At 43.3% G+C, this 25795-nt stretch overlaps 1 protein-coding gene across 1 annotated transcript in view; it reads right to left on the reverse strand.

Annotated features, from left to right (window-relative positions):
- Positions 1 to 25795, reverse strand: part of FER1L6 (fer-1 like family member 6) — a 108718-nt gene that overhangs the window by 16812 nt on the left and 66111 nt on the right. The window contains exons 24-36 of the mRNA XM_036116664.2: positions 25486 to 25666; positions 23033 to 23259; positions 21444 to 21566; positions 20144 to 20183; positions 18843 to 18958; positions 17460 to 17591; positions 16433 to 16558; positions 13057 to 13184; positions 8834 to 9004; positions 6298 to 6458; positions 4180 to 4322; positions 1859 to 1947; positions 1269 to 1367 (exon numbers count right to left, since the gene is read on the reverse strand). Coding sequence (XP_035972557.1) covers positions 1269 to 1367; positions 1859 to 1947; positions 4180 to 4322; positions 6298 to 6458; positions 8834 to 9004; positions 13057 to 13184; positions 16433 to 16558; positions 17460 to 17591; positions 18843 to 18958; positions 20144 to 20183; positions 21444 to 21566; positions 23033 to 23259; positions 25486 to 25666 — 1736 coding nt within the window. The remainder of the gene's footprint in view (positions 1 to 1268; positions 1368 to 1858; positions 1948 to 4179; positions 4323 to 6297; positions 6459 to 8833; positions 9005 to 13056; positions 13185 to 16432; positions 16559 to 17459; positions 17592 to 18842; positions 18959 to 20143; positions 20184 to 21443; positions 21567 to 23032; positions 23260 to 25485; positions 25667 to 25795) is intronic.

The following is a 25795-nucleotide window of genomic DNA, read 5'->3' on the forward strand; positions in this document are numbered from 1 at the left end:
TCACTCAACCAATATATATGTGGTATCTGTTATGAGGCAAGGGGTGAGCTAGTTGCTAGAGGAGTGATGGGAGCACACAGAGATGGTCCTTGCCTTAACGGAGCTACAGCCACAGACGGAAGGGGATGGAGAGATGGAGGGGAGGTTGGCAGAAGTCACCAGCGAGAGATGTGCAAGAGTCCTGTGGTGTGGTGGTGCACATTCCAATGAGGGAAAGAAGCTCAGCATGACTAGAGAGCACAAAGCAAGGAAGAATGAGATGGGCCTGGAGAGGTAGGAGGAGCTAGTCAGATGGGATATTTTAGGACATATTAGGGATCTGAATCTTCATCCAGAGAAAATAGGATGTTATTAAATCTGATTTGATCAGATTGTGTTTTGAGAAGATAACCCATGTTTCAGAGAATAAGTTATAGGAGGCAAGAGTGAGTACAGACAGACCAACCCACATGGTACTTCAGTGGCCTCAGTAAGAAATGATGGAGGGAAAGACTATGATGGTGGTGTGGTGAAGATGGAAGTGGACGGTGCTGATGGCCATTTGGGAAGCTAAATTGATAGGATTTAATGGCGTACTAGAAATAGAGCCAATGAAGAAGAAGTTTCCTTGTTTGGGGAAGGCAAAGAGATGCCAAAAGGAGGCTGAGATGAGTTCACTACTTCTGAGATGGGTTTTATCCAAGGGGACATGTTTGAATCACTTTTGCTTCTGATTCTCTACCATCTCATCTGTCTCCATGACTAGGGGCTCAAAGGAAGCATTTGTGTCACAGCCAAGATGAGAGAGAGAGAGAGAGAGAGAGAGGGAGGGAGGGAGGGAGGGAGGAAGAGGGTAGTTTCCTGAGTCCTAGGTTGGTGTCGTTCCTATCAGTAGAACTAGCAAAGGGTAAGGTGCAACTTTTAGCTTCTGTATTAGTCTTACAACCTTCCTAACACTGAATCTCTCATCAGCTACATTACATCTCTCTACTTGCTTCAGGTGTAAAGGTATTTTGAATGCCACTCAAAAAGCTTAGGTACCCAACATTTAACTGAAAGAGATGTTTATATAATAAAATTTTCTCACAAAAATATTTTCATAAGATAATTCTTAGCATAATGACCAAATAATATTTGACAAAGGAAGTGACCTTATCTAAAAAGGTGAGTAAGATGGACTCCTTCTGTATGAGGTGGGTGGAGTACCTTCCATGAGGCATAGCTTCAGTTAGGGGTTAAAGAGAGGAGGAGGGGAAGAAAGGGGGCATGGAGTTTGTTGATGACCTTACCCTTTAACGTAAATATCACTTGATTTTTGTCCTGTGAAGATATTCTCATCCTCTAAAATGACATCTTCAGTGTTCCAGATGGTTACTCTCAATTCATACCTGGGATAAGGGAAGGCAGCATTAGGCTGAAGACCTTGAAAGCGGAGTCAGCTGGTGTGTATGGGATTCTGGTATTACTGTGTGTCACTAGGCTTCTTCAACTTTACCACGTTCAAAAATATCAACGCTTAAGGTCTTGGTTCCTTCGAAACCAAGTGTCCCAGCTGGAATCACCAAGGACATGAAGTTCTCTGAGCAGTACTTTCTTCCATTAGCTGACATTTTTCAGAATGTTGCAGAATGCTGAAGCACAATAGCCCCTACATATAACACGAGCCAGCATTTCAACCATAACCACTGCTACCATTACTACCACTCACCCTTGTGGTAAATGGCCAGATGGAAAGTGAGATATGATTATCAGGTGTCAACTGATCAATGTAACTCAAGTTACAATGCAACAATCATTGTAATTGATCAGACGTCATGATCTTTTAGTTGGCTACCATGGTCTCTTCCCCTGAAGGTAGGGCTGCAGCTAGCTGACTTACCCTTTCGGCTGCCTTGGTGAAATGTCAACAGGAGGTCCAGGTGGAGGCATATCTTTGGGAAACATGTCCACCCACATCTGCAGGCGGCCCTGGTTAAGAAAAGAAGATCTCCTTTAACTTTGGTGGGGTATCACATGGGCAACTGATCATTCATGGTGTTAACAGATCCCTTTACTAGTCATGGATATTAGCTATATATCATATCATATCTTATCATATGGATATTATTCATATTATACATGCTTAGGATATTTGTTGACAAAGACAGAACTTACATTTTTATTAAGAATGAGTCAGAACATATGTTAAGAGCAGGTCAAAGGCAAGCAAACCCTTATTGAGCACCTACTATGTGGTAGACACAGTACTATGCACTTGACAAAACATTATGTCAATTCCCCCACTATCCCCAAAGGATGGATGTTATTATTCCTACTTGACAGATGAGAAAACAACTTGCCCATGCTTACACAGACAATATGTAGCAGAGTCTGGATTCAACCCTTGTCTGTTGACTCCAGAGACTGCTTTTTCTATAAACTCCTAAGGATTAAAAAGATAATAATACTATCTGTCAGAGGTATCATGCTTCATTGTTTCCAATGTGCTTTAACATCTTTATCTCCATAACTGCTTAGCCCAGCTATATTTCTGTGTTACACATCTAAAGAAACCAAGGCTTAGAGCAGCCAAAGAAATGATAGGAGTCCTGTGACTAATTAGTGGCAGAATAAGGCCTCCCATCCATTGCTTTGGACTCCATACATCAGAATTTACCCTGCTGCAAGGGATCTGAGTGCCCATGTGGGGAGAAGTCCCAGTGGATTCAATGCTCAGCTCTGTGGTATACATTCTAAGTACTCCATCAGCTCAGACAAGAAGGTGAATGATCAACAAGGCCTGGGATGGTCAGGGGAGATTTTATATGAAGGAAGTGGGGTTCCCAACCAGAACAGGGAGGATCTGTAGGATTTAGGGGAAGGAGGGGCTTTGGCTAGAAAATAAAAGGGCTTTCCTAGGGAAGGGACAATTTAAGCAAAGAGTTTAGCATTTGGGAAGAGAAGAACCAATTAATGGAGGATTACAATCCTAGAGTCTCTAAAAAGATATTAACATTCACTTGTAACCAAAAAGCCACATGGTAAAATGAAGTATACCAATAACCAAAAGGTTTTAAACATCTGGCAGTGAATTTTAGGAACTAATCATAGGCTTCTATATCTGATAAAAGGCACTCTCCCAACACCACTGAGATGGCAGTGTGGCCATTGGAAACTGCCCCATGGAGTCAAGCTCATGTGTTTTGCCCAAGTGACACAGTGAGTGAGTCCAGGGCTGGGACAGGACTAAAACTCAAACTGCCTGGGTGAAATCCTGCTCTACTACTTACCGCATGAGTAACTTTGAGCAAGTTACTTAAACTCTATGAACTTCAATTTCTCCATCTTAAAATCCAGGATCATAATAAGTACACCATGAGGCTGTATTAGGGAATAAGGTAAGGTGACTCACACACCCCTATTTGTCTAGGAAAATCCTGGTGGTGCCCCTTGTACCAGCTTAATTATTAACAGCAGCCTCTTTTACTCTCAAAATGGCCATCATTTGGATAAACAAATCTATGATCATCCTAACTGAGATAATTTACATAAAGGGCCTGGTATATAAGTACGTATTAATTACGTACATATAATTAATAAGTACATATCAAGAAGGCTCTTAATAAAGTTGATCTTCTTTTCACTTCTAATTCATAACCCAGATCTCTGGTTATTTTTTCCAAACAGCTTCCTCTTGCCAGTTCTTCAAAATAAGCCACCATCTATTGCTTCCCTGGGAAAACTAATGGCCTGTGGGGTTACTGATAGATTTTGGACAGGTCTTGGGCATGTCAGATGGATTTTGAAGTTTCTCAAATATCTGAAATATTTGAAAGCATTCTTTCAAAAGAGTGTGATAACTCAAATTCATTAAAAAGGCAAAAAGCACTAAATCCAACTCTGACTTTAGGGCAGAATTTCTCAACCTCAACATTGTTGACATTTGGGGCTGAATAATTCTCTGTTATGGGAGGCTGGCTATGCAGTACAGGATGTTTTGTTGCATCTCTGACTTCTACCCACTAGATGCCAGTAGCATCCCCACCTACCTGAGACAAACAAAAATATTTCTAGGCATTGCTAAAGTCTGGGGCAGGGAGGCAAAACTGTCTCTGGTTGAGAACCATTACCATAGGGAACACAAGAATAACTTTTAGGGACAAAGTCCTATTCCTTGGGGATGAACACACCTATTGGGGCCAGAACTGTCTTGGCCATTACCTGCTCCATTCCTGGCTTATTCTTGTGGTACAGTGGCCGAGTTTCTATGTGCTCAGGAACCAGCTTACACCCAACCTCTGGTATATCCTCCCATGACTGTAAAACCCTGAGGGCCAGGTGCTCGTAAGACTCCACTGTCTCATCTGCATGGAAGAAAGAAGAATAAAGACATTTGTCCGATATATTTTCCCATAATGGAACAATGATGGGCTGTCAGGTGCACTTTTAAACACTCCCTTAAAGGTTAAATTTAAATGTACTAAGGCACAGGGAGAGAGTAAAACTGCAAAAGAGAAAAAGGACAAAAAGAGAATAGAAAGAAGTGGGGGTGGAGTGGAGGGAAGGGAAAGAGACAGGAGGTTTAGAGAGCAGGAAGTGAGATGGGTTGACAAGATGACCAGAGTGCAGTCAAGGTCTCAGAGTCTGTGGTTTCATTTGCCCCTTGAATCAGATTCCTCTAGAGCCTGTGAACTGCAAGCTTGGCTTTGAGGTACTGGAAAGGGTATATTTCCTGGAGATATAAGACTATTTGTTAACACCATAGTGTGAGAGGGCCTAGTAGATCTGGGTGGTCCTGAACAGGTGGTAAAATCCACACAGTATGTGTTCATGGAAGTCTTATCTTTTCTCGTTGTTCCTTCCCACTAACATACTTGCTCATAGGGAAGGTTCTCACATCTGTCATCTTACCAAAGAAGGCAATACATAATAAAAACTACTGGTAGAAAAAGTACTTGCAAAAATAACACAAAAATTGCTGGAAAAAAATCAAATTTTTTGATAAAGTTTAGAATGGCCAAATTTGACATAGGGATGTTGAGTTCAGTTTTAAAAAGGCCACACACACACACACACACACAATCTCCCAATAGCAATAATTACAATCAGTAGAAGTTGATGGGGATGAACACATAATCAGTGAACTAAATCTTTTATCATAAAGTTTAATCAGTTCTTGACTGACTGAAATGAATATCATTTCAGATTTTTGGTGGCCAAAAAAAATGGTTTCATCATGAAATGTAGAATATTGACAAAGGAATTAATTGGCCTAATAGAGTATACTGTGAAAAAAATTTTTTCTCAAGAGAAATTCATTAAGATGTCATTAATACACAATTTAAATGTCAATTACTCTGCATGAAAAAACCTTCAAGAGGTTCTTGGGTCAAAATAACAAGGTGAGAAGAAATTCTGGTGTCAAAGTGGCGGGATCAACATAACATTGTGAACACATCCAGTGATATGTCCTTAATTGGGTGCTTTGCATCAGAAGCTCTGAACCTAAGAGCTGGTTCATAAGTTTTGCCCATATTTAACCCTTACATAAGTTTTGCCCATATGTAACTCTACACCTATTGATTTGCATCAAGTGGATGGGGATGGCATTACAAGAATTGTTCTGTATCATGAAAGTAAAGTAAAGGTGGCTTTTTTTTCTCATCCTCAACTTATGAAAGCCCCTCTGGAATCTTCCTGGTATGTCCCATGTGCTTATATGGAAAATCTGCTTCTTGGTACTGAAATAAGAGAGTTGTTGGTATAACATTTGTGGGGGTAATTTGGGATGTGTCCAATGATTTGTTTTATATCATATTCATTTTAAGGTTACTGCCTACCTTCCAATACAACAATCCTATTTGTGTGATCTACACTATAGAAATATCAGAAATGTGCAAAAATATGTATAAGAAACATGTTTCTTCTGTACAGAAATGTACAAAAAACAAGACACAATGTAAATAAATGACACAGCCATAAAAAGGAATATTGTCAATGACACTCTCAAAGAACAAAGGAAAATCATCATAATCTATTGGAAATAGAAAAAGCAGGATACAATACAATATGGTACACTTCCAATTCTGTAAAAATGTCACACACACACACACACACACACACACACACACACTGTAAGGAAATACACCAACAAGCAGCATGCTTATCTCTGAATTTGGAGATTCTGAGTGATTTTCATTATCCTCTTTTCTTTTCCAAATTTTCTACCAGGAGCATGATTACTTTACAATAAATAGCTGCTCTCCCAGCCACAAATACCACCAGAAGCAGGCTTTTCAAAAGAAGAGCAACGTCAGCAGGATACACTGGGGGAGTTACCCGTGTCCTCCTCCGTGAAGACTGTTTTTCCAGAAAAGACCTGATTTCCTATCTGTATTTTCCCAGGATGAAAGTAGGGTCCATCCAGCTTGTTGTCTTTGCAGAGCTTTGTGAGGATTTCAGTGGGTTTGGATGTGTCTCTCCAGGCGTTGTATCCTTCTCTAGAAACAGGGGGAAAGGATGGATAGGGTGAGGCCTGCCTTCCCCTGGGAGGACACACTTAAAGTAGCTATTAAAAGGACCACCTAAGTATGATCAGTGGTTTCCTTTAGATTTCTTGCCATTCTATACACTTGGGGCTAATGTTTTTTGTTTTGTTTTCTCTCTTTTCTGGTTAATTCCTCTGCATCTGCATGCTTAAATGAAAGTCAAGACTTCTGAGTAGCTTGACATAAAAGTCCTTTGCCGGTAGTTGTTTTTGTGTATGTGTGTGTGTTTTTCAAGAAATGTACCTTAAAACAAAAATTGAAGTGACATTCATATAACATAAAATGGACCAATTCAGTGGCATGTAGTACATTCATAATGTTGTATAATCACTACCTCTACCTAGCTCCAAAAATTGTTCATCACCCCAAAAGAAAACCCTGTACCCTTTAAGTGGTTGCTCCTTGCCTCCCTGCCCCCCTCAGCCTTTGGCAGTCAGCCATCTGCTTTCTGTGGTCTGGATTTCTTTGCACGCAGTTCCTGTTTAGTTTAGTTCTGTCCCTTGCAGAAGAGCCATCTGACTGCTACTTCTTCTAAGAGGAAAGCTTAGCTCAGCCTTTCAATTACTCTGCTTCTTTCTTCCCCTCTCCTCCCCCACCAAAATCGTATTAGAGACTCACGTCACAGGTGGAGAGTCTAGATGTGCTGTTTCTATAATCTGTGATTTTCCTGGTGCTTAGTTTCTAAATCTTTCCAACCCCTTCTTCCCTTAAACACTAGCTGTTTGGTTAAAAAATATTAAGTTGCAATGAAATGCTCCCTATGAGCCATGACCAAGACAAGTTTGGATTTCTCTGTTCACTGGGACACAGGATTCATCAGAATTTAACTTATTTAAGTATTTAAATAAATCAAAACATAACTATAAAGCAGTGTTCCTACCTTGTGCCAAAGACATGAAGATCCTGAAAAGTTCATCCAAGCCATGCCCAGAGCCATACGTACACAGGCTTCCCCAGAAATAGGTGCTCTGGTTTTGGTTTTGGTTTTGTTTGCTTTCTTGTTTGTTTGTTTGTTCTCATCTATTTTTAAAAATTTACTAAACAAAGTTTACAAACCCCTTGACTAAACTATTCTGCTCCCTGGTGGTTCCACCGTCAGGAAATTCTTCTGAACAGAAGAGGCACCATCTTTACCTGTGGCCTCCTTCCCTGACTTCAGAGTGAGAAGAACGCATCATTCTCTGAATGGTACCTTCTCAGGTAAACACCTCATGGGGCTTATACATTCACAAGAGTCCCCCAAACTGAACTGGATTTCTATGCTATGAAAACAATGATTTCAAAAAATACTTAATGACACTACAGAATGCTTAGGATATAGGGGTAGATGCAAGTAGCAGCTTGCAAAATGACATGGATAATGTGAGGCCAACTTCAGGGAAAAACAGCATAGAAAAAATGCTAAAAGGAAATAGGTAAGAATTTTTTATACAAGTTATGTCTGGGTGGAATAATTTGAGCATAATTTTGTACTTTCTGCATTTCCTCAATTTTCTGCAATGAATATATATTATTTTATATTCAAGAAAAGCATTTCTAAAATTACACCATGGAAATCTAATGAATGTTTTTATATTTTTCCTGGCTGAAATTCTGAAGATTTTTATTTTTTCTTAAGATATCAGATAAAACACACTTAAAAAAAATAAAGCTGGAAGTCTATATTTTAAAATGAAGCAGAGGGGTGCCTAGGTGGCTTAGTCGGCTAAGCCTCTGCCTTTGGGTTTAGGTCATGATCTCAGGGTTCTGGGATTGAGCCCCGCATCAGGCTCCTTGCTCCGCGGGGAGTCTACTTCTCCTCCCTCTGCCTTTCCCTCTGCTCATGTGTGCTCTCTTTCTCAAATACATAAATAAAATCTTTCAAAAATTTTTTCTGATGAAGCAGAATTCAAAATCATTGTAAAGAGTGAGAGCTGGTCCATTCCTCCCTCTTTGTAAGGTGCGGATAACACGTCAATGGGTTTTGAGAGAACTGAATGAGGTACAGCGTCTGGTGTATCGTAAGCACTCCTGAGTGTTTGTTATAATTAACTGGGATATTGGCATTTGTGTACTATTAATCATTCTTCTTCTAACATCATTCTTCACCAAGAAACTCTGCCCACCAGGCCCAGCCGATTGAGTGAACATGCTAATTCAGCTCTTGACTCTTGAAGAACTTGCCCTGGGTTCTAAATCCATGCTGCCTCCCCAGTCCCAACCACCCTCAAGAGCAGCGAACAGTTTCTCCCACCAGCCCCGCTGACCTGGAACCCCTCTGAGACATTCAAGCTGAGCCTTGGCTGGCGCAGCAGTGCCCCCCCCACCCCCCCCCGAGAAGAACTTACATCTCGTACTGGCTCTGCAAGCCACAGATGGCTCGGTGTCTGCTGTAGAAACGGTTCTCCAGGTCGATCCTGGTCTCCCCAATGAGGTCATCTGTCCCGATCAGGTCATGGTCGTAGATCAGGATGGAGAGCAGGGAGTCCTTTGGGAATGTGGCCTGGATCTCAAATGACCTGTGGTCCAAGTAAAGGCATTAGGAATCTACATCTAGCTACACAGGGAACGTCTCCCCGGTCTGTTTTGAGCTAGCCTGCGGTTCATAGGAACTCACTAAACTCGGTGAATACTTAGATATTTATTTGATTTAATGTCTCATTGAGATTCAATTTCCAATTCTGCTGTCAATTTCCAGGAGCCAATGATCTCCACTTCCGTGGGTCGCATCCCACAGTCTTCATCTAGGGTGACAGCAAGATGGGTATGAAACACCTGGGGGTTCGGTCTCCAACAGAACTGATTTCCAATTTTGGATTTGAATCTGCAACTTCTTGGGTGTAAAACTTTGGGAAAGTTATTCCATCCCTCTCAGCCTCCTTAGGTGTAAATGGGGATCAGTATATCTTCTTTATAATATAGCACGGTCGTTAACTGTGATATTGTTTATACAAAGCACGCATTTAGCTTGCAGGTATGCAACTGGTGTCCGATAAACTGCCATTCCCTTCCCCCTCCCTGGTTGCTTCATGGGGGGGGCGGGGTGTCAGCTGAGTTTGTTTTAAATGAAAAGCCTTTTGAAGATGGAAAATCCCAAAAACAGAATTGCAGGACTGCAATGCCGTCTCTGCAAACTTCTGAGCCCCTCGACCATGAGACCTGCCTCCTTCACCTCTGCTTTGCTGGAGTCCTGGCTTCACCTGCAGAGAGTAAGCAATGAATGTCTCCCTGAACCGGAAGGGATCTCAGGAATCACCATATCCCAACCCCTTCATTTTACAGATAAGGAAATTGAAATCCGGAGCACAGAAGTGACTTGCCTGGACCATAAATCAGGTCAAGCTAGGGTAAGTACCAGTTCCCTGACCCCCCTAGTTCTGAGCTCTTTCCATGATACCTCACTAGCGCAAGGTGTTGAAAAGCAATGCCGTGGGATTTCCTGGGATAATGCATTATCCGCGTTGCTGAGCATTACAGAAGATAATTAAGGAGGGCACTTGTACGGATGAGCACTGGGTGTTGTATGTAAGGGATGAATCACTAAATTCTACACCTGAAACTAATATTGCACTGTATATTAACTCACCGGAATTTAAATAAAAACTTGGAGAGAAAAAAAAAAAAGAAGTAAATTCTGAGTCAATTTAGGGAAGTGTCTTCTTGAGAAGAAAATAAAAAACACACCAGCGTTCTCTAGCTCTTCCCAACTCCGGCTGCCCTGGGACAGGTGCTGTGGGCTGGCCTGTGAGCGAGGGACCAAGAGGAGGTGGGGAGAAAGGGAGGACGGAAGGCCCATGATTTCCCTCCGTGTCCGCTGGCCTGTCTGGGCTGCTGCCCTTGGGGTCAGACCCACTCAGCCCCGGCTCTCAGTCTCTAGTGGCAGCGACTACAATTCCAACACCAGCCCCCCGCCCATGAAGCCTTCCTGAGAGAAAGCAAGAGAGATGCCGCAGCTCCATGGACTGGAACTGACTGAGGCAGCTCTAATAGGCCAGAGATATGGCTGTGCGGGGAAGAAATCCATATGTCTTCCATCAGGAGTCATAGCATTGCCTGGGGCGCCAAGATGTAGATTCCAAACTGTGCTTGATATTCTGGACGTGTCTCACGAGGAAGCCTCCAGCCACAGTCTCTGAGGCTGGCCATCACATGGTTGCTGCCACCAAGGAAGGACTTGTTAAGTGCTTAACTACCCTGCCAACGGTGACAGAAGACCCAGTTGCTTTGGTCCATCTTCCCAAGCGGAGTGTTCACAGATTAACCTCTCTTGACTATTCACTGGAACTGTCATTAAAAGAACTACCAGAAACAGCTCACCGTGGTTGAACTTCCAGCCACCCGGGGAAAGACTAGGCTTCCACTAGGCTTACACACTGAGATACTACCTCTAAATACAATGGGGCATGAGAAAAGAGAAAGCACTGGGGCGCCTGGCTGGCTTAGCAGAGTGTGTGACTCTTGATCTCAGGGTTGTGAGTTTGAGCCCCACATTGGGCATAGAGATTACTTTAAAAAAGAGTGAAAGCATATGAAATGGGTAAAACTGAGCCTTGCTGAAACATTCAGTACGTCTATGCTTCAGAGCAAAGTTGTTCATTCATTCATTCTTTTATTTATTCGTTTGTTCATATGACATTCATTATACATTGTATACCTGTATGCCAGGCACTGTGAAGAAAATGAGGAAACGCCAAAGGAAACCACCTCAGGATGATGCAGAGTGACAGGGGCCCATTAATTCTGATTGGAAACTGACTGAAGGTTGTCCCTCCATATATTCATTCATTCACTCTCCAAATACTTGCTGAGCATCTGTCTGCTCTGTGCGAGACCCTGTTGTAGGTTCTAGGGATGCAGCATTGGATGGACTAGACCAAATCCCTGCTCCAAGGGAGCTTACCTTCTCGTGGGAAGATGAGAGATGGCCAATAAACACAGAAACGTGTCAAGTTATGTCAGAAGCTATGAAGGAAAGTAAAGCAGGCAAGGTGCCAGGCATCAGGGGATGGAGCGTGTGACATCCTCATACTGTGAGGTCGCAAAGAGGGATTCCCCAGACTCCAGGTCAGGGACAGGAGCCCTCTACTTTGCCTGCTGGAACATGCAGGATTGAGCCAGCAAATTCTATCCCCGAGTAACAATTAAAAACACACTGAAGAAAGCATCTACATATGGAGGGCTTCTGGCAGAGGCTCCGCAATGCCAGAGGCCGGTGGGAATATTTCATCATCCTCTTCTTTTGTTTACCATAGCCATCAACGGGGTAATAAAACCAGTCTAATTCATGCACTGTGCTGGAAGTACCTTATAAAAAGTGACTACAAAGCACTTGGCAAAATGAAGTGCTGGTTACATAAACAGCAAGTAATAATAAAGGTCATCTCTGGGTCAGGGAAGCAAGGGTAAACCTCCCTGGCACCATTGTTTTAATCATTCTCATTAATCTGAACAGGCAAGATCATGTATTGCCTCATTTCCTCCAGAGCAATAAAGTGTTAAGAGGTTCATTCTGATCAAATGTCAGAGGGTCCACAGCAATCACAAAAGTGTAAATGAATTTAAATGAGGCTAATGGAGAGTTCCTCTCACGCTCCTTGCTACTCCAGAAAAAAAGAAGTTAAATACAGTTAGGACGTAGCCATTGCTAAAATGATTATCACGGGGGGAGAAGGAGGAAACAGATGTGTTCTGAGTGTCAACTACATGCTCGTGTAGATAATGTGCTAAGTGCTGTATATTTAATCTTTTAAAGGCCACTGAGAGTCAAGTGTCACGATTGTTTGTTAGAAAAACTGGATCAGAGAGGTTAAGCCACCTGCATAAAGTTACACAGCCTGTATGTGGCAGAATGTAACCCACATTTATCTAACTCCAAAGTTAACAGCAATCAGGTGCACAAATCCAAGCGGGGAACACAAATGTGTGCCATACGCTGTTAGAAGACAAATGGGGGCAGTAGGGTTGCTGTGAACTGGAAAACATCTCATTCACCCAAACATGAACAAATGCAATGTGCGTTGAAACACTTTGCAGGAACGTAAAACACAAGCAGAGGATACAATTCAATTTGTTTACTTCAGGGGTCACCCCAGATGAGCTGCAAAATGATCTGATGGAAAAATCCCTTTGATAGGAGACAAAAGACCAAAGGTATGGCCCCTTCTCCCCTACTCATGAGCTGTGCGAACTTGAATAAGTTTTTAATCTCTCTGTTGCTGCCCTTGGCTTGTTTATAAAAAGGAAATCTCTCTGTCCAAAGGCAGAAGGCTGAATCTGATGACCGTTCAGATGCCTCTTGTATTTAAGATCTAAGAAAATCATTGTTGGAAAACTATGGGCATGAAAATCACCAGGTACCACCAAATTCCTGAAGGGGCCACAAAAGAATTTAATGCTTCTCCACGAAGGTTAGCTTGGTGAAGGTTAGTTTGGTGATTACCAAGAGGTCAGCTTAACTTCCTGCCACATTCACTCAGACACACACACATACGCACCAGCCCCCCCCCCCCCAGAGACACAGCAGGAACAAACACACACAGGACAGTATGTCATGACCCAGGTGGCCACTGACCTTCCAAATACTGGGTTCAGTTGTTTGGGGATGTATTTGTCCCGGTCTTTGATTTCTGTTTGGCCAAGCTTGACCACAATGTAGGGATCCGCTTTGCCATCCGGATCAGCGGGGCTGAGATTAAATGCCTGGAGAGAAAGAAAATTCTGTTGGTCCAGTGGTTCCCAACATTGGCTGCACTCTCAGATCACCTGGGATTTTTAAAAAATATGGATGCCTGAGTTCCATCCCCAGATTCTAATTTAATTGACCCTGAGCTTTGGGACTTTTAGAAGCTCCCTAGATGATTCCAGTGTGCATCCAAGGTTAAGAACCACTGCTTTAGCCTCTCCATTTTGCTGCTGAAAGAAAAGTTATTGGCTTTTCTCAAGTTGAACTTTCTCTGGAGCCATCTCCCCAGTGGAAAGCAATGCTTGGCACAGAGTAATGAGCACTATGCTGGACACGAGCCAGAAGGCATGACTTTGAGTTCTAGTCCTATTTCTTGTATGATCTTGGGCAGGCCCCTCTCCAAGATCTATCTGTAAAATCATGGGGAGGGGGACGTGAAGGCCCATCCCACAACTGATGGGCTCTGAATCCATGACTCCATCAGGCCTGCATTTAGCACGGGCCAGCTGAGTAGTGGTCTGTTTCTCAGAGTGAGGTCTGCTTCTAGACAAGCTGGGCCTTAACCCATCCCAAGGAAACGCTTTCTAAGCGAAAGCCCAGATAGGGGGCTGGTGAGAAACTCTGTAGAAATGAGAGCTGAGTGAGAAACGATCCCATTTTTAGGACTCTGTCCTACAGATGGAATACATAAGCACACAAAGCTCTGTTTTCAAGGATGCTCATCAGAGCATTGTTTTCTAGCCAGATTTGTAAATAACCTGTATGTTAATTACTTAGGGAGAAATCCAATATAGGGAAATCCAAAATACCCTTTCCCCATTTGCTCTCATCACATCACCCAGTTTTAATTCCTCACATAGCAGTTATCTCTGACATTCATCTCATTTATCTGCTCCTCTGTTTATTTTTGTCCTTTCTTAATCCCCACACCACCCCCCGCTAGTGTGTGATCTCCATCAGAGCAAGGGTGCCGTCTATCTTGTTCATTACATTATCTCTAGGACCTAGAGCAGTCTTAATATTTGTTGAACGAATGAATAAATGGGAACTACATTAATTCAAGAAAACACTAGGTGTCTACTACAAAGAAGAGGAACACCTGTATGTACTGATCTGGAAAATGACCAAGTTATACTATATAAGAGAAAAAGAGATCAAAATGTAATGCATGAAGCAAGAGTCTATTAAATAAGTACTTAGATGTAGCTGTAGACAAGTGTAAATACAGTGGACTCTTGAAAACATGGGTTTGAACTGTGCAGGTCCACTGACATGTGGGTTTTTTTCAATAAATACGGTACAGTACTGTAAATGTATTTTCTCTTATGATTTTCTTAATAATATTTTTCTGGTCTCTAGCTTACTTTACTGTAAGAATACAGCGTATAATACATAGAATACACAAAATATGTGTTAATCAACTGGCTATGTTATCAGTAAGGCTTCAGGTCAAGAGTAGCCTTAGTAGTTAAGTTTGTGGGGAGTCAAAAGTTATATGTGGATTTTCAACTGAGAGGGGGGTCGGCACCCCTCACCCCCACATTGTTCAACTATAGATATGGATGTGTTTACATAGTCATTAAGAAAAGTGAGTTATTTCCAGGGATAGAATTGCAGAGGTGGGGAGATTTGATTTCTTTCTTGGAGCAACTTTTAAGTAGTAGTATTTTTTACATTTTTGGATATTTTATTAAATTAAAAGATTTTTTTAAAGATTTTATTTATTTATTTGACAGAGAGAGAGAGAGAGAGAGAGTGAGCAGAAGCAGGTGGAGCGGCAGGCAGAGGGAGAGGGAGAAGCAGGCTCCCTGCTTAGCTGGGAGCCCGTCTCGGGGCTCGATCCCAGCACCCCAGGATCATGACCCGAGCTGAAGGCAAATGCTTAACCAACTGAGCCACCCAAGTGCCCCTATAAGATTTTTAAATTAACTTATTATTTATATTTTCCCTAAGTATTAAAGAATATTCATCTTTGTTTTATGCCTCATTTATGTTTCTAAAAAAGGATATAGGCAATTTGAACAAGGAAGTTAGAATAAAATAAGCCTACTGCAATCAAATAGGATTATGAAAATCAACTCCAAGGGCAGGATATGAAAACAAATACATGAACCATAAAGTTTCAGCAGAGATTTGCTTTGATTGAACATCAAATGTGGCCCCAAGCTTCCGGGCAATCAGGTCAAAAAGTTTCATAATTAAAGTGTAGTGCTCTCAACCAAGAAACAGACTCTTAACTACAGAGAACAAACAGATGATCACCAGAGGAGGAGGGTGGGGGATGGGGAAATAAGTGATGGGGATTAAGGAGGGTACCTGTCGTGATGAGCACCCCTGATGTATGGAAGTACTGAATCCCTATGATGTACAACTGAAACAATATTACACCGTATGGTAACTAACAGGAATTTAAATAAAAACTTAAAAAAGGAAAAAAAAAAAAAAGTGTAGTGCTCTCATTATCAGAAAGTAGGAAGCCTAGAGCAGAAAAGATACTTTTCTTGGAAATACATTTGAAATGAAATTTCTGACCGCAACAATGTAGAGCCCGAGCCTGGGGGAGGATTTCACAGGGATAGCTGTTCTGCTTTGCCCTGGTTCTGCTCTCTTGCCTGTGAGCTTCCTGCTCCAGGCCTATTTGGTCTTCTTTCCAGCTATCAGGCAACCACAGAGAGCAAATGAAGCTACCCAGAGCAGTCTTACATGCCTGCGAAGTATTTTCCCTGAGTGAAAAGCCAGCAAATGTGCACGTTACCAACCAAACTTCATACCCCCCGTTATGGACTGCAGTGTGTGTTCTCAACATTCTGTGTCCAAGCTCTAACCCTTGATGTGACTATATTTGGAGACAGGGTCTTTAGGGAGCTAATTAAGGTTAAATGAGGTCATAAGGGTGGTGCCCTAATCCAAAAGGACTGGTGGCCTTCTAAGAAGAGGAAGAGACAGCAGGTCTCCTCCCTGGCTCTCTCTCTTTCTCACTCTCCTGCCTGAGCTCTCATTATGTGTATGTGTGTGTGCGTGCACGTGCTCACATGCTTACAGAGGAAAGGCCATGTGAGGACACAGGAAGAAGGTAGCCACTGACAAGCCATGGAGAGAGGCCTTACCAGAAACCAACTCTGCCGGCAACTTGATCATGGACTTCCAGCCTCCAGAATGGTGAGAAATAAATGTCTGTCATTTACCTCACCACCGTCTGTGGTACTGGGTTATGGCAGCCTGAGCAGATTAAGACAATCCCTCAGAGTAAACAAGAACGGCTTACCGCAACAATGTACACCCTGATCAGGACTTTGACGGGGTGGTTGGGTGGAACGCCTTGCTGGATTCTCAGCTGCCCACTGTCCTCAATGCTGGAATCCTTGGGGCTCTTGTAAATGCAGAAGGAGCCCTGGAACAGTAAAGCATGACCCAGTGAAACGAGATGGTCATATGTCCCACCAAAGCCCTACAGGGCATAGTGCTGGGAAAATGAGTGGAGTCTGGGACCCAGCAGGACCTGGGCTGGCGCTACCCTTGTGTCTGGGGGTCCTCAGGCAGTCCACGTAAACTGCTTGTGTCTGAGGTGCTTCTCGGTATGTCAGTGAATCGGTGTTGGTACAATAACAGCCTCCTCATAGGGCCGTTCGGTGAGGAATGTGGATAGGAGCATCAGATGGGATACTGAGGACCTTTAACACACAGGGAGCTGAGCTGGTGCTTTCCCCCACTAGGTCCTTCGAGCCTTACTGCAGTATTCCTATTTTCAGATGCTGCCAATGAGTCCCATGGAGGTCAAGTCCAAGATCACAAAGCGAGTTAGTACTACAATATCAGAGAGGGGCCAACTGCAGTCCCTGTGCTATTTCCAGCACACGGCCCTGCACCAAATGGCCCAGCACACAGCAGGTCATAGTAAATGCCAACCACTTCTTTGTGATGCTGACACCGAGAGCCTGCCAGGATGAACAGTTAGTGTTGTTTGATTAATCATCCAATTAGTACATCTGCATAGATCATCTATTTGGTAGGTCAGGGGTGGGAGAAGCAAAATAAAATTCAGTGATCCTTTTAGGTAACAACTCTGTCTCCTTATATCCCATCAGACTGAGTTCCAACTCACTTCATTGACCACAAGCCAAATATTTCAAAAGACCAGGGCTAGACCTTGTGGGGTTCTAGAGAAGCTCTTGCATAAAGACTAGGGAATTTTCTTACACACATCCCGCACCACAATCTCATTAACAGAATTGAGTCACATCAGTCATTTACAGACAGGAGAGCCAAATAAAAGGGTTAACTTTGGAACTTGCCTTAAACTTCCCTATGACTCGGTCCCCATCGAGGCCATGGTCATCCTCCGTAGACTTGCCTCTGAAGAGCTCAAAGGTTTTCACCCAGTCTTCAAAATGGTTGAATTCACTCTCGAGATCACCCTCATATATCTTTAGGGAGAAGGGAGAAGAGAGTGCTCAGAGGAAGGAAGGCCCAGGATTGATTTAATGAGAAATGCCAAGATTCTCCAAAACTAGCCTTGATATATGCCCATTCGAAAAATCTAAGAGGCCACAGTTCATTTATTTTTAGCAAAAAAAGGAATATGATGGACTCAGCATTCCTAGAACTAGCTACCACTCTGAAACTTATAAAATCTTTTGGCTAAACTTTGAAGTTCCAAGAAGTATAGCTAAACCAAACTTTTTTTAAAATATATAATATATTATGTTAAATATGATAAAGCTTTTTATAGCAAATTGATATCATCTGGTTATTGTATCTAGACTATAATATTTTGAGGACATTCAAATCAATAAATGTCCATTAAGCATCTAATTCTTAACACATATGAAATAATGGAATATTTTTTATCATCATGCATATAGACATGAATTTTCCAAGTGCAAAGTTACATATATATATGTACTTTAGAAATGCAAAATTGAATTGAGTTTTAGGTTTGGTAATATAATTAAATCACTTATGCAAATTTCCTATCAAAATTACTTATCTAAATTTCTTACATGTAATTTTCATACTCCTAATTTTCATATCCATAAATATGCCTCTAGCTAATAGCCTCTGACTAATGTTAAGATTGGTCTGATGGAGCTGACTTTAGTGAGAGTTAAAACTCCTGCTATTTGGGGGCATCTGGATGGTTAAGTTAGTTAAGCAGCCAACTCTTGATTTTGGTTCAGGTCATGATCTCAGGGTCCTGGGATGGAGCCCTGCTTTGGGCTTCATGCTCAGTGGGGAGTTTGCTTGAGGATTCTCTTTCCCTCTGCCCCTCCCCCCCACTCATGCTCGCTCACTCTCTCTCTCTCTCAAATAAATAAATTAATTAATTAATCTTTAAAAAAAAACTCCTGCTATTTTGATCATATTTTGAGCATGATGATGTCAAGCTCTCAGAGGTGAGCCAAGGGGAACTCATCCACTGCAAGTTACCTTGCTGGATCCAGGCTAACCAATGTAAGTTATGCCCCTTCTCAATATGAGGACACAGAAAATAGAAAATTAGCAAGCTCCATTGTCTTGCTTGCATGCTTGTTAAGGTTCATTTCTCTGCATCAGTGATTATAATGAAGACAAAGTAAGTTAGTTCAGACAAAGGCATTACTAGGGTTGACTGAAGCACTAACAGAACCCCCATCTGGAGCTTCCCACCCCTGGTGAAGATGGCCATGTCCACACACCTGCAAGACAGCCAGGTTGGGGATTTCTTCTTCTTTGGGTTTCTTCTTGAGCATCTTGTCCTTCTTTTTCTTTGGCCCATCTTCTATATTTACCACCACCTCGTCTGGTTTTGCCTCTGTGGATATTTAGTGGAAATTGTTAGACTTCTCAGTGCTGATGAGATGAGAAGAAACAGAGTCAAGCTCCCTCCTTCCCTTTGTTCCTGCGGGTGTCAGGACTTTTGTTTTCAAAAAGAAATAGTAACATGTCACTGCAGAGTTGCTACATACGGCTAAAGTCTGTGTGTTGCAGGATGGGAGGTGACATCACTCACGGAGCAATGCAGTGACAACAGACCCCCAGGGCCAGGCAATGTTCTGGCCTGTCCTGGTGTAGGTAAGAATTCATTAAATTAGGCCCAGAGATGGAAGGAAGGAAGGAAGGATGTTGCCCAGTCATCCAACTGGCTAAGAAGAGACCCAAGAGGGAAAGACCCAAAGCTTTTAGTTACATTTGCTCTCAGATCTGCTTAGGGACTGAGATTCATCTAGTTCAGCAACCTGAGGCTCAGCTATGTTAAGGGTCTTGCACCAAGTCACAAATGTCATTAGAGAGATTACTCAGGAATTTTCCAGGAGCAGTCTCTAGGAAAACACCATCTGGAACAGACCTCTGGCTCTGCTCTTTTCCAGCGTATAAATTTGAGCTAGCTACTCAATCTCTTTGTACCTCTGTTTTACCATCTGCAAAGTGAAGATGCTGTGGCTAATGTCATGAGGCTGGTCTTGGGATTAAATCTGCCAATTAGGAGTGGTTGAGGAACTGAGTGAGCCTTGTTCTGGTTCTCCTACTTCTCTCAGTGTCATCTGAAAAAGCACCACCACTTGCTATCACTGTTAATTTTAGGTCAAGACCTACCGATGGCCTGAATCGAGTTTGTGGTCATTTCAAATCCCTGGCCTCTTTCATTTGAAATTCTGCCAAACCAGATCTACCAGATCCTTAACTGAATTGGGAACCTAAAACCCGGGTCACCTCTATTAAAGTTCACCACGCTGAATCTGGCCCATCATGCCAGCTTCCTCCTGCTTTTGCTTTGCTGTTTCTACACCAAGACAGGAGCCAGCACTGAACTGGGTTCAGGAGACCTGAGATCTGGTCCCAGTCCAGCTCAAATCAGCTACATTTTTAGAGTGTTGTCATGTTCGTGAGTTTGTTCCTCACGTGGGAAATGAGGGAGTGGAGCACGAGCATGCCTCCCACTGCTTCCTTTTAGTATTATCTAACCCCAATGGCCAGATTCCATGCTCAAATAACTTACCTGCATTGCCTCTTTTCTCCTTGGGATTGCTCTCCTTTTCCTTTGAGAAAAGAGGGAGATTAGATTATTGACCCTACCATGCCTCATTTATGAGTCTTGATGGCCAACAGTTCCAATTCCATCATCTCAGCCTTCTGCATTCTTGGAGATGCCATTTTAAAAGACTATGCAAACTGTGTCCAAGAAGCCCCCAAGCGAAGCTTCGCTGATAGACCAGGACCCTCCTGCCACAAGATACCTGTCCCTACAGAAGAGGCGCCCATGTGTCCCAAAAAAGCACCAGCAAGCAGCAGACTTCCCTGCCCTGTGTGCACAGCCCCCTGTCGGCTACTACCTCTCTCCCCTCTTTTCCCACCTCCCTGGAGCATCACCCAGTTGGCACCATGAGTTCTACCTGCTGACACGCCAGGCTGTTGGGCCTTTGGGTTGGTCCCAGGGGTCGGGGAGGTTAGCAGGGTAAGGAAAAAGGGCTGAGCCCTCCCTGGGATTGGTAGTGTCCACTGCAACAACAGGAGGGAGTTTGGAGGCAGGGGCCCCCGTTTGGCTTGTTTATTTAACTATATATCAATACTCATGGGTAGCCCTAGATGAAGAAACTATGTCTTAACAAACGAAAGAATCAGAAGAGTTTCTATGCAACTGAATGTGATAACAAAGGACTAATTTTCCTTTCCTTGTTTACTTAAGGATGAGACGTTTTACCAAATTCAGCCCCTGAGATTTTGCCTGAATCTCTTGACCCACTTTCCAGTGGTTCTGCAGTTTTGTAACTCAATATCTTTCTTGTTGCATATACACAAAGCTCTGCTCTGGCAACCTGTTCATTATTTGCATTTGCTAAGGCCAACTGCTCTGCCTTTACATTGGTAGCTTCCCGTACGAACTTAGAATCCTGCTGGAGACCTGGGGCCCTTTGATCTGGCTATCTCCAGGTATACCTGAAGCCCCTATTGCTATACCCATCTATCCAGAGACCCCCTTTCTCATGGCTGGACCTTTCAGAGTCTGACAGGGGCTAGATCTCTAGATGCTATGCCGGACTGAACATCCTTCCAGCATTTACAACGGAGCCTGTGTCCTAGGGTCAGCTCCAGCCAGAGGGTGAGGAATTTTGCAATTCTGGATGCTTCCAGGCTTTGACCCTTTCTGTAGTTAAAAGAACTGCACCTGAGTGGGGCCTAACCTATAGTAGAATCTAGAAGGGGATAATATGGGTTTGCAGGGGTGTGGGAGGGTGTTGTGGAGGGCGCTGTGTTTTCTTATCCAATCCCTTGACTGTCACAGCCAGGAGACACTCTACCTTCTGTGCTTTCTTCAGGGAGGCATAATACTTGGACCACCAGTCAATGACGTTTTCAGCAGATTCATCCGCTATGGTCCTCTTTCTCCTTTTGGTCGACCTTCGAGAAGGTTTCCTGGCATCCTGGCAAGGGATGAGGGATGGATTATTAGGGAGGCCTCATGGATCTGCCTGCTGGCGGCTGGCTGGTTTCCTGAGGAAGGGAACACACAGGTCCCCTTGGAAGCAGATGAGGGTGTGAGCAGCTTTTGAGGCTGTAGCTCTCTGTACCATTTCCATAAATGATACTTTAATCATCAACCCATACATTCACTCATTTATTCAGCGAACATTTACTGTTACTTAAACACACAGATGTGAGATATGGTGCCTGACACGGGATGAAAGGGGAATGAGAAACAATCCCCGCATCGGGGACGCTTCATTCAGTAGAGGAGACAGGCAGGCGGCATGATACGGTGTGCTACGGCAGAAAGGCATTAGTTGACAAGCAACTAATGTAAGTTTTGTGATTCTCAGTTTCCTCTGCTGGGGACAATCATACCTGCCTGCTTCACTGTTGGGAGGATTAAGCGATATAATGTAGACAATTTCCTGTTAGCGTCATTTCTGATGTGAATGGGTGCAAATCAATGACACCAGCAACATATGCAGGAGGAAATGGAGGGACAGGAGAGGCGGTGATGCATGAATAGGAGAGAGGAGGCATTTTGGGAGAGGACAGTGGTCCCATGACAGACTCATCATGTACTCATCATCTGTCTGCTCTCAGACATCTCTGGAGTAGCTGTGATGTGCCAGGTACTCTATCAAGAGCAGGGGATACTGATATCTTTAAGAAAATCATCTGTGACCTGGCGGGGCCCACAATTTTATGGTGGCAATGCACACTTAAGCCGGAATTCTAACAGGAAGTGGCAGGTGCACTGCTGGTAGGATGCAGAGAAGCCCTTGGGGGCCAAGGAGGGTCATACCGAGCACTGATACAATAGGAACAGCCTGAGCAAATATCCATTAATCTGTCCTACTCTGCTTTTTATTTCAGCCTTTACCATGTGCTGGGCAGGCAATCCCTCTGGACTTTTTAAAAACTGGCTGCTGCTTCATCAGTTGACACACCAGGATTTTGCACTCAAATTTATGACTTAGAAAGATTCATCACATTCATGTTTTAGGGTTCTTTGTGTACTTATCCATCTTGCCTTCCAGAATCTCAGCTAAGCATTTCGCTTTAGACTCCAGAGAATACGTCTTTTTTTTTTTTTTCTTACTTGTCCTTGTACGAAGTAGGTTCTAAATATTTGTGGAATGGGTCTAGATACAGAAATTATTGTTTTTCCAAGCTAATTAATTGAGAAGAGTTTCTGTTCAATTAAATATGACTGTCACAGTTGGCTAGCACTTGAATTTCATATACATTGGCTTATCTGTGAAGTGGGTATCAGTATGTTCATTCTACAAATGAGGAAACTGATGCTCAGAAACATGAAGTTGCTTGCTCACAGTCACACAGCTAATAGGTGGGAGGATTAGTATCTAGAGCCTCCAAAGCAAAGCTTTGTAAATATGAAAAGGGGTTACATTCTGACCTTAGCTTTACCATCTTTGGGTGGCTCCTGGGCTGCCGATTTGGGTTCAGGCTCAAGCATAGGAGATGAGTCAGGGATGTCAACCACGCTGCTTGGTTGAATCTGGGCAGAGTCGGGTACCACTGTGGGAGGCGGCTCAATATCCACATAGATGTGATCTGTTGGAAGCTCCTGTGAGAAGCCAAGGGATCCAGAGGGCTCAGTGGCTATTGACGAGTCTGAAAGAGCTAAAATTGGAAGTATATCAGGTCAACTGGGTTGCAAAGCAGGGTGGTCATTTCAGAGATCCAGTACTGAGAGTCAGACAGATCTGGATTCAAATATGGCAAGTTCTTATATCTCTGACCCTCATTTTCCTTATTTACAAAATGATGGTGAAAAAACCCATCCCACTGGGGGATAATCAGGATTCAATAAATGCTTGTACTTATTATTGATCCTTCAGAGCTATTTTAAATAACTGTGGTCCTAAGGAAAGTGCATATCAAGGTTTAGGGCACAGGTCCTCTGTGTGGGTTTTCTTTTCCCAGTCCCAGTTAACTCAGGGAAACTTTGGAGGCTCCAGAGGTCTGTGAGCTCCCAACTGCAGGCTAGACTCTGGACACGTGATTACATGTGCTCATCAGGGAGCCGGGGTAGGTTCCCGGGCTTTGTGAGATTTTTAACTGGATTGCTGATCCAGTGAAAAGATCATAACACTGTCCTTTCTTGCCAAGGGTCCTCTTCTCTCCATTTTGTGCTGTAGAATCCAGTACTTAGAAACATTTCCCAGTTGGGAGCCTCCGGAGTTTCTGTTCCCCAGCTGCTGATTTTTCAACAGAAAATTCAACTCCATAAACACTTGATAGGCATCTACTCTGTGCTGGGCACAGAGATGGAGAGATCAGTGGGTCAGAATAGAAAGCTCAGAAATAGACTAGGGATATATGGCTACTTGATTTATGAAAAAGCTGACAGCACAAAACAATGGGGCAAGTAGACTCTTTTGGGGGAAAATGATGTACTCTATGGAGAAAAATGTAGCAAGCTCCCTATCTTAAGCCATATACAAACACAGAGAACTGCAGATCTAAATGTGAAACTTAAAAACATAACACTAATAGAAGAAAATATAAAACAACATTTTTGTCAGCAACAATTGAGAAAGCGTTTTCAAACAAAATTCTGAAAGAACAAGCCATAAAGTTTAAAATTCAGATGGATATGATTACATTAAAATTAAGAATTTCTCTTCAAAGATGGGGATCACAGGCAGGTTAGCTTAGCAGTTATCAGAGTAGGAGAAGATATAATCTACAGGATATAAACATCTAGAATATACCAAAAAGAAAATTCAAAAAAACACATAAAACTTGGGCAAGGGATGTGAGCAAATCACAGGAGGGAAATCAAGGTGGCACAAGCATGTAAAGAGATGTGTAAATTCAGTAGCAATCAGAGACAACCAAGCTGAAATAAAAATGAGATACCACTTTATACACAGCAGAGTGACAAAAACCAAACCAAAACAAAACAAACACTCAGAAAGGTGGATTATAGCAGGTGGTATTGAGAAAGAAGAAAATGGTACTCCAGACGCGGTAATGGTAGGAACGTAAACTGGTGTAGACTGGTGTAAACCAGCACAGCTCTCTAGAGTGCCCTCTGGTAGTAGTACTCAGTGGAATTACATGTGCACATTCTCTGGGAACCAGTAATCTCACTCCTGGGTGTATATTCCAAAGAAAATCCCACACAGGATCCTCCCTTGGGCAGCGCTCACAAGGATATTCATAACAGCATCATTTGTGGAAGTGGAGAGTTGGAGGCAGCCTAGGGGTCCAGTATGAGGGGAAAGGAAAAGCAAAGTGGGGTGGATCAGCAGGTCGTGGTAACAAACTAATGTACACACGGCAATATGGATAGATCTTAAAGCATTGCTTTGAGCACAAGAGTAGGAAACCAAATGAAGATTACAGCATCGTGTTATATATGTCATTTAAATTGACTGAAATTTTACAAAGAGGGGCAGTGTGGGGCCTGCAGTGGGAGGGGGCGGGAGTGGGGATGGGGCATAAGGTACAGGAGGGCAGTGGGTATGAGACAGAAGCCTTGACCAGACCAGTGATGACTACACAGCACGAGCAGAGAAGTGCAGTTAACTCCACTCTGCACCTGAGATCCAAAAGGGGAACAAATCAAAGTAACATCAAGCAAAGAAAAATGTCAGGGAGTGGAGGCGGAAGGGAGCTGGACTCATATTCGTGGAAGCCTTCTTAGAGGAGCTGACCCTGATGTCAGTCTTAGAGTCAGAACCTGGCAGCTAAAGAAGCTGAGGGGACTGCAGGAGCAAATTCTTCAGAAAGCTCGACTTGACGGTGGGGCTCCCACTTCCTGTGGGGTCCCCTAGCAGGCCTCTGCAGGCACGATGGCTTTGTAGTCTGAAGCTCCGGAATCTAGAAGGTGCTTCCTACCTTGCTCAGCTTGGGTTCCGTCCACCTGGGAGGCGAGGGCCGGGGACTCCTTGGATTTACACAAAAACTGCTTCAAGCAGTTGATGGTGTGGGTGCCCACCAGGGTGCTCCTCCCAAAAGCTCGCCAGTCCACCACGCAGATGCTCAGCGGCGGGTGCAGAAGCTCATTCTCAGGCAGCTCCTGGGAGGAGAGGCCAGGGTGAAGTGGGGAGCACTGCCCGGGCTGAGCCCAGCTGCTGGTGCCCTGCTGACCTCTTTAGGGGCAGGATCAAAGCAAGCCAGGCACCCATCCTCCCTCTGTCCCTGCCTT

Source organism: Halichoerus grypus, chromosome 5, assembly GCF_964656455.1.
Source record: "Halichoerus grypus chromosome 5, mHalGry1.hap1.1, whole genome shotgun sequence".
Taxonomy (NCBI): domain Eukaryota; kingdom Metazoa; phylum Chordata; class Mammalia; order Carnivora; family Phocidae; genus Halichoerus; species Halichoerus grypus.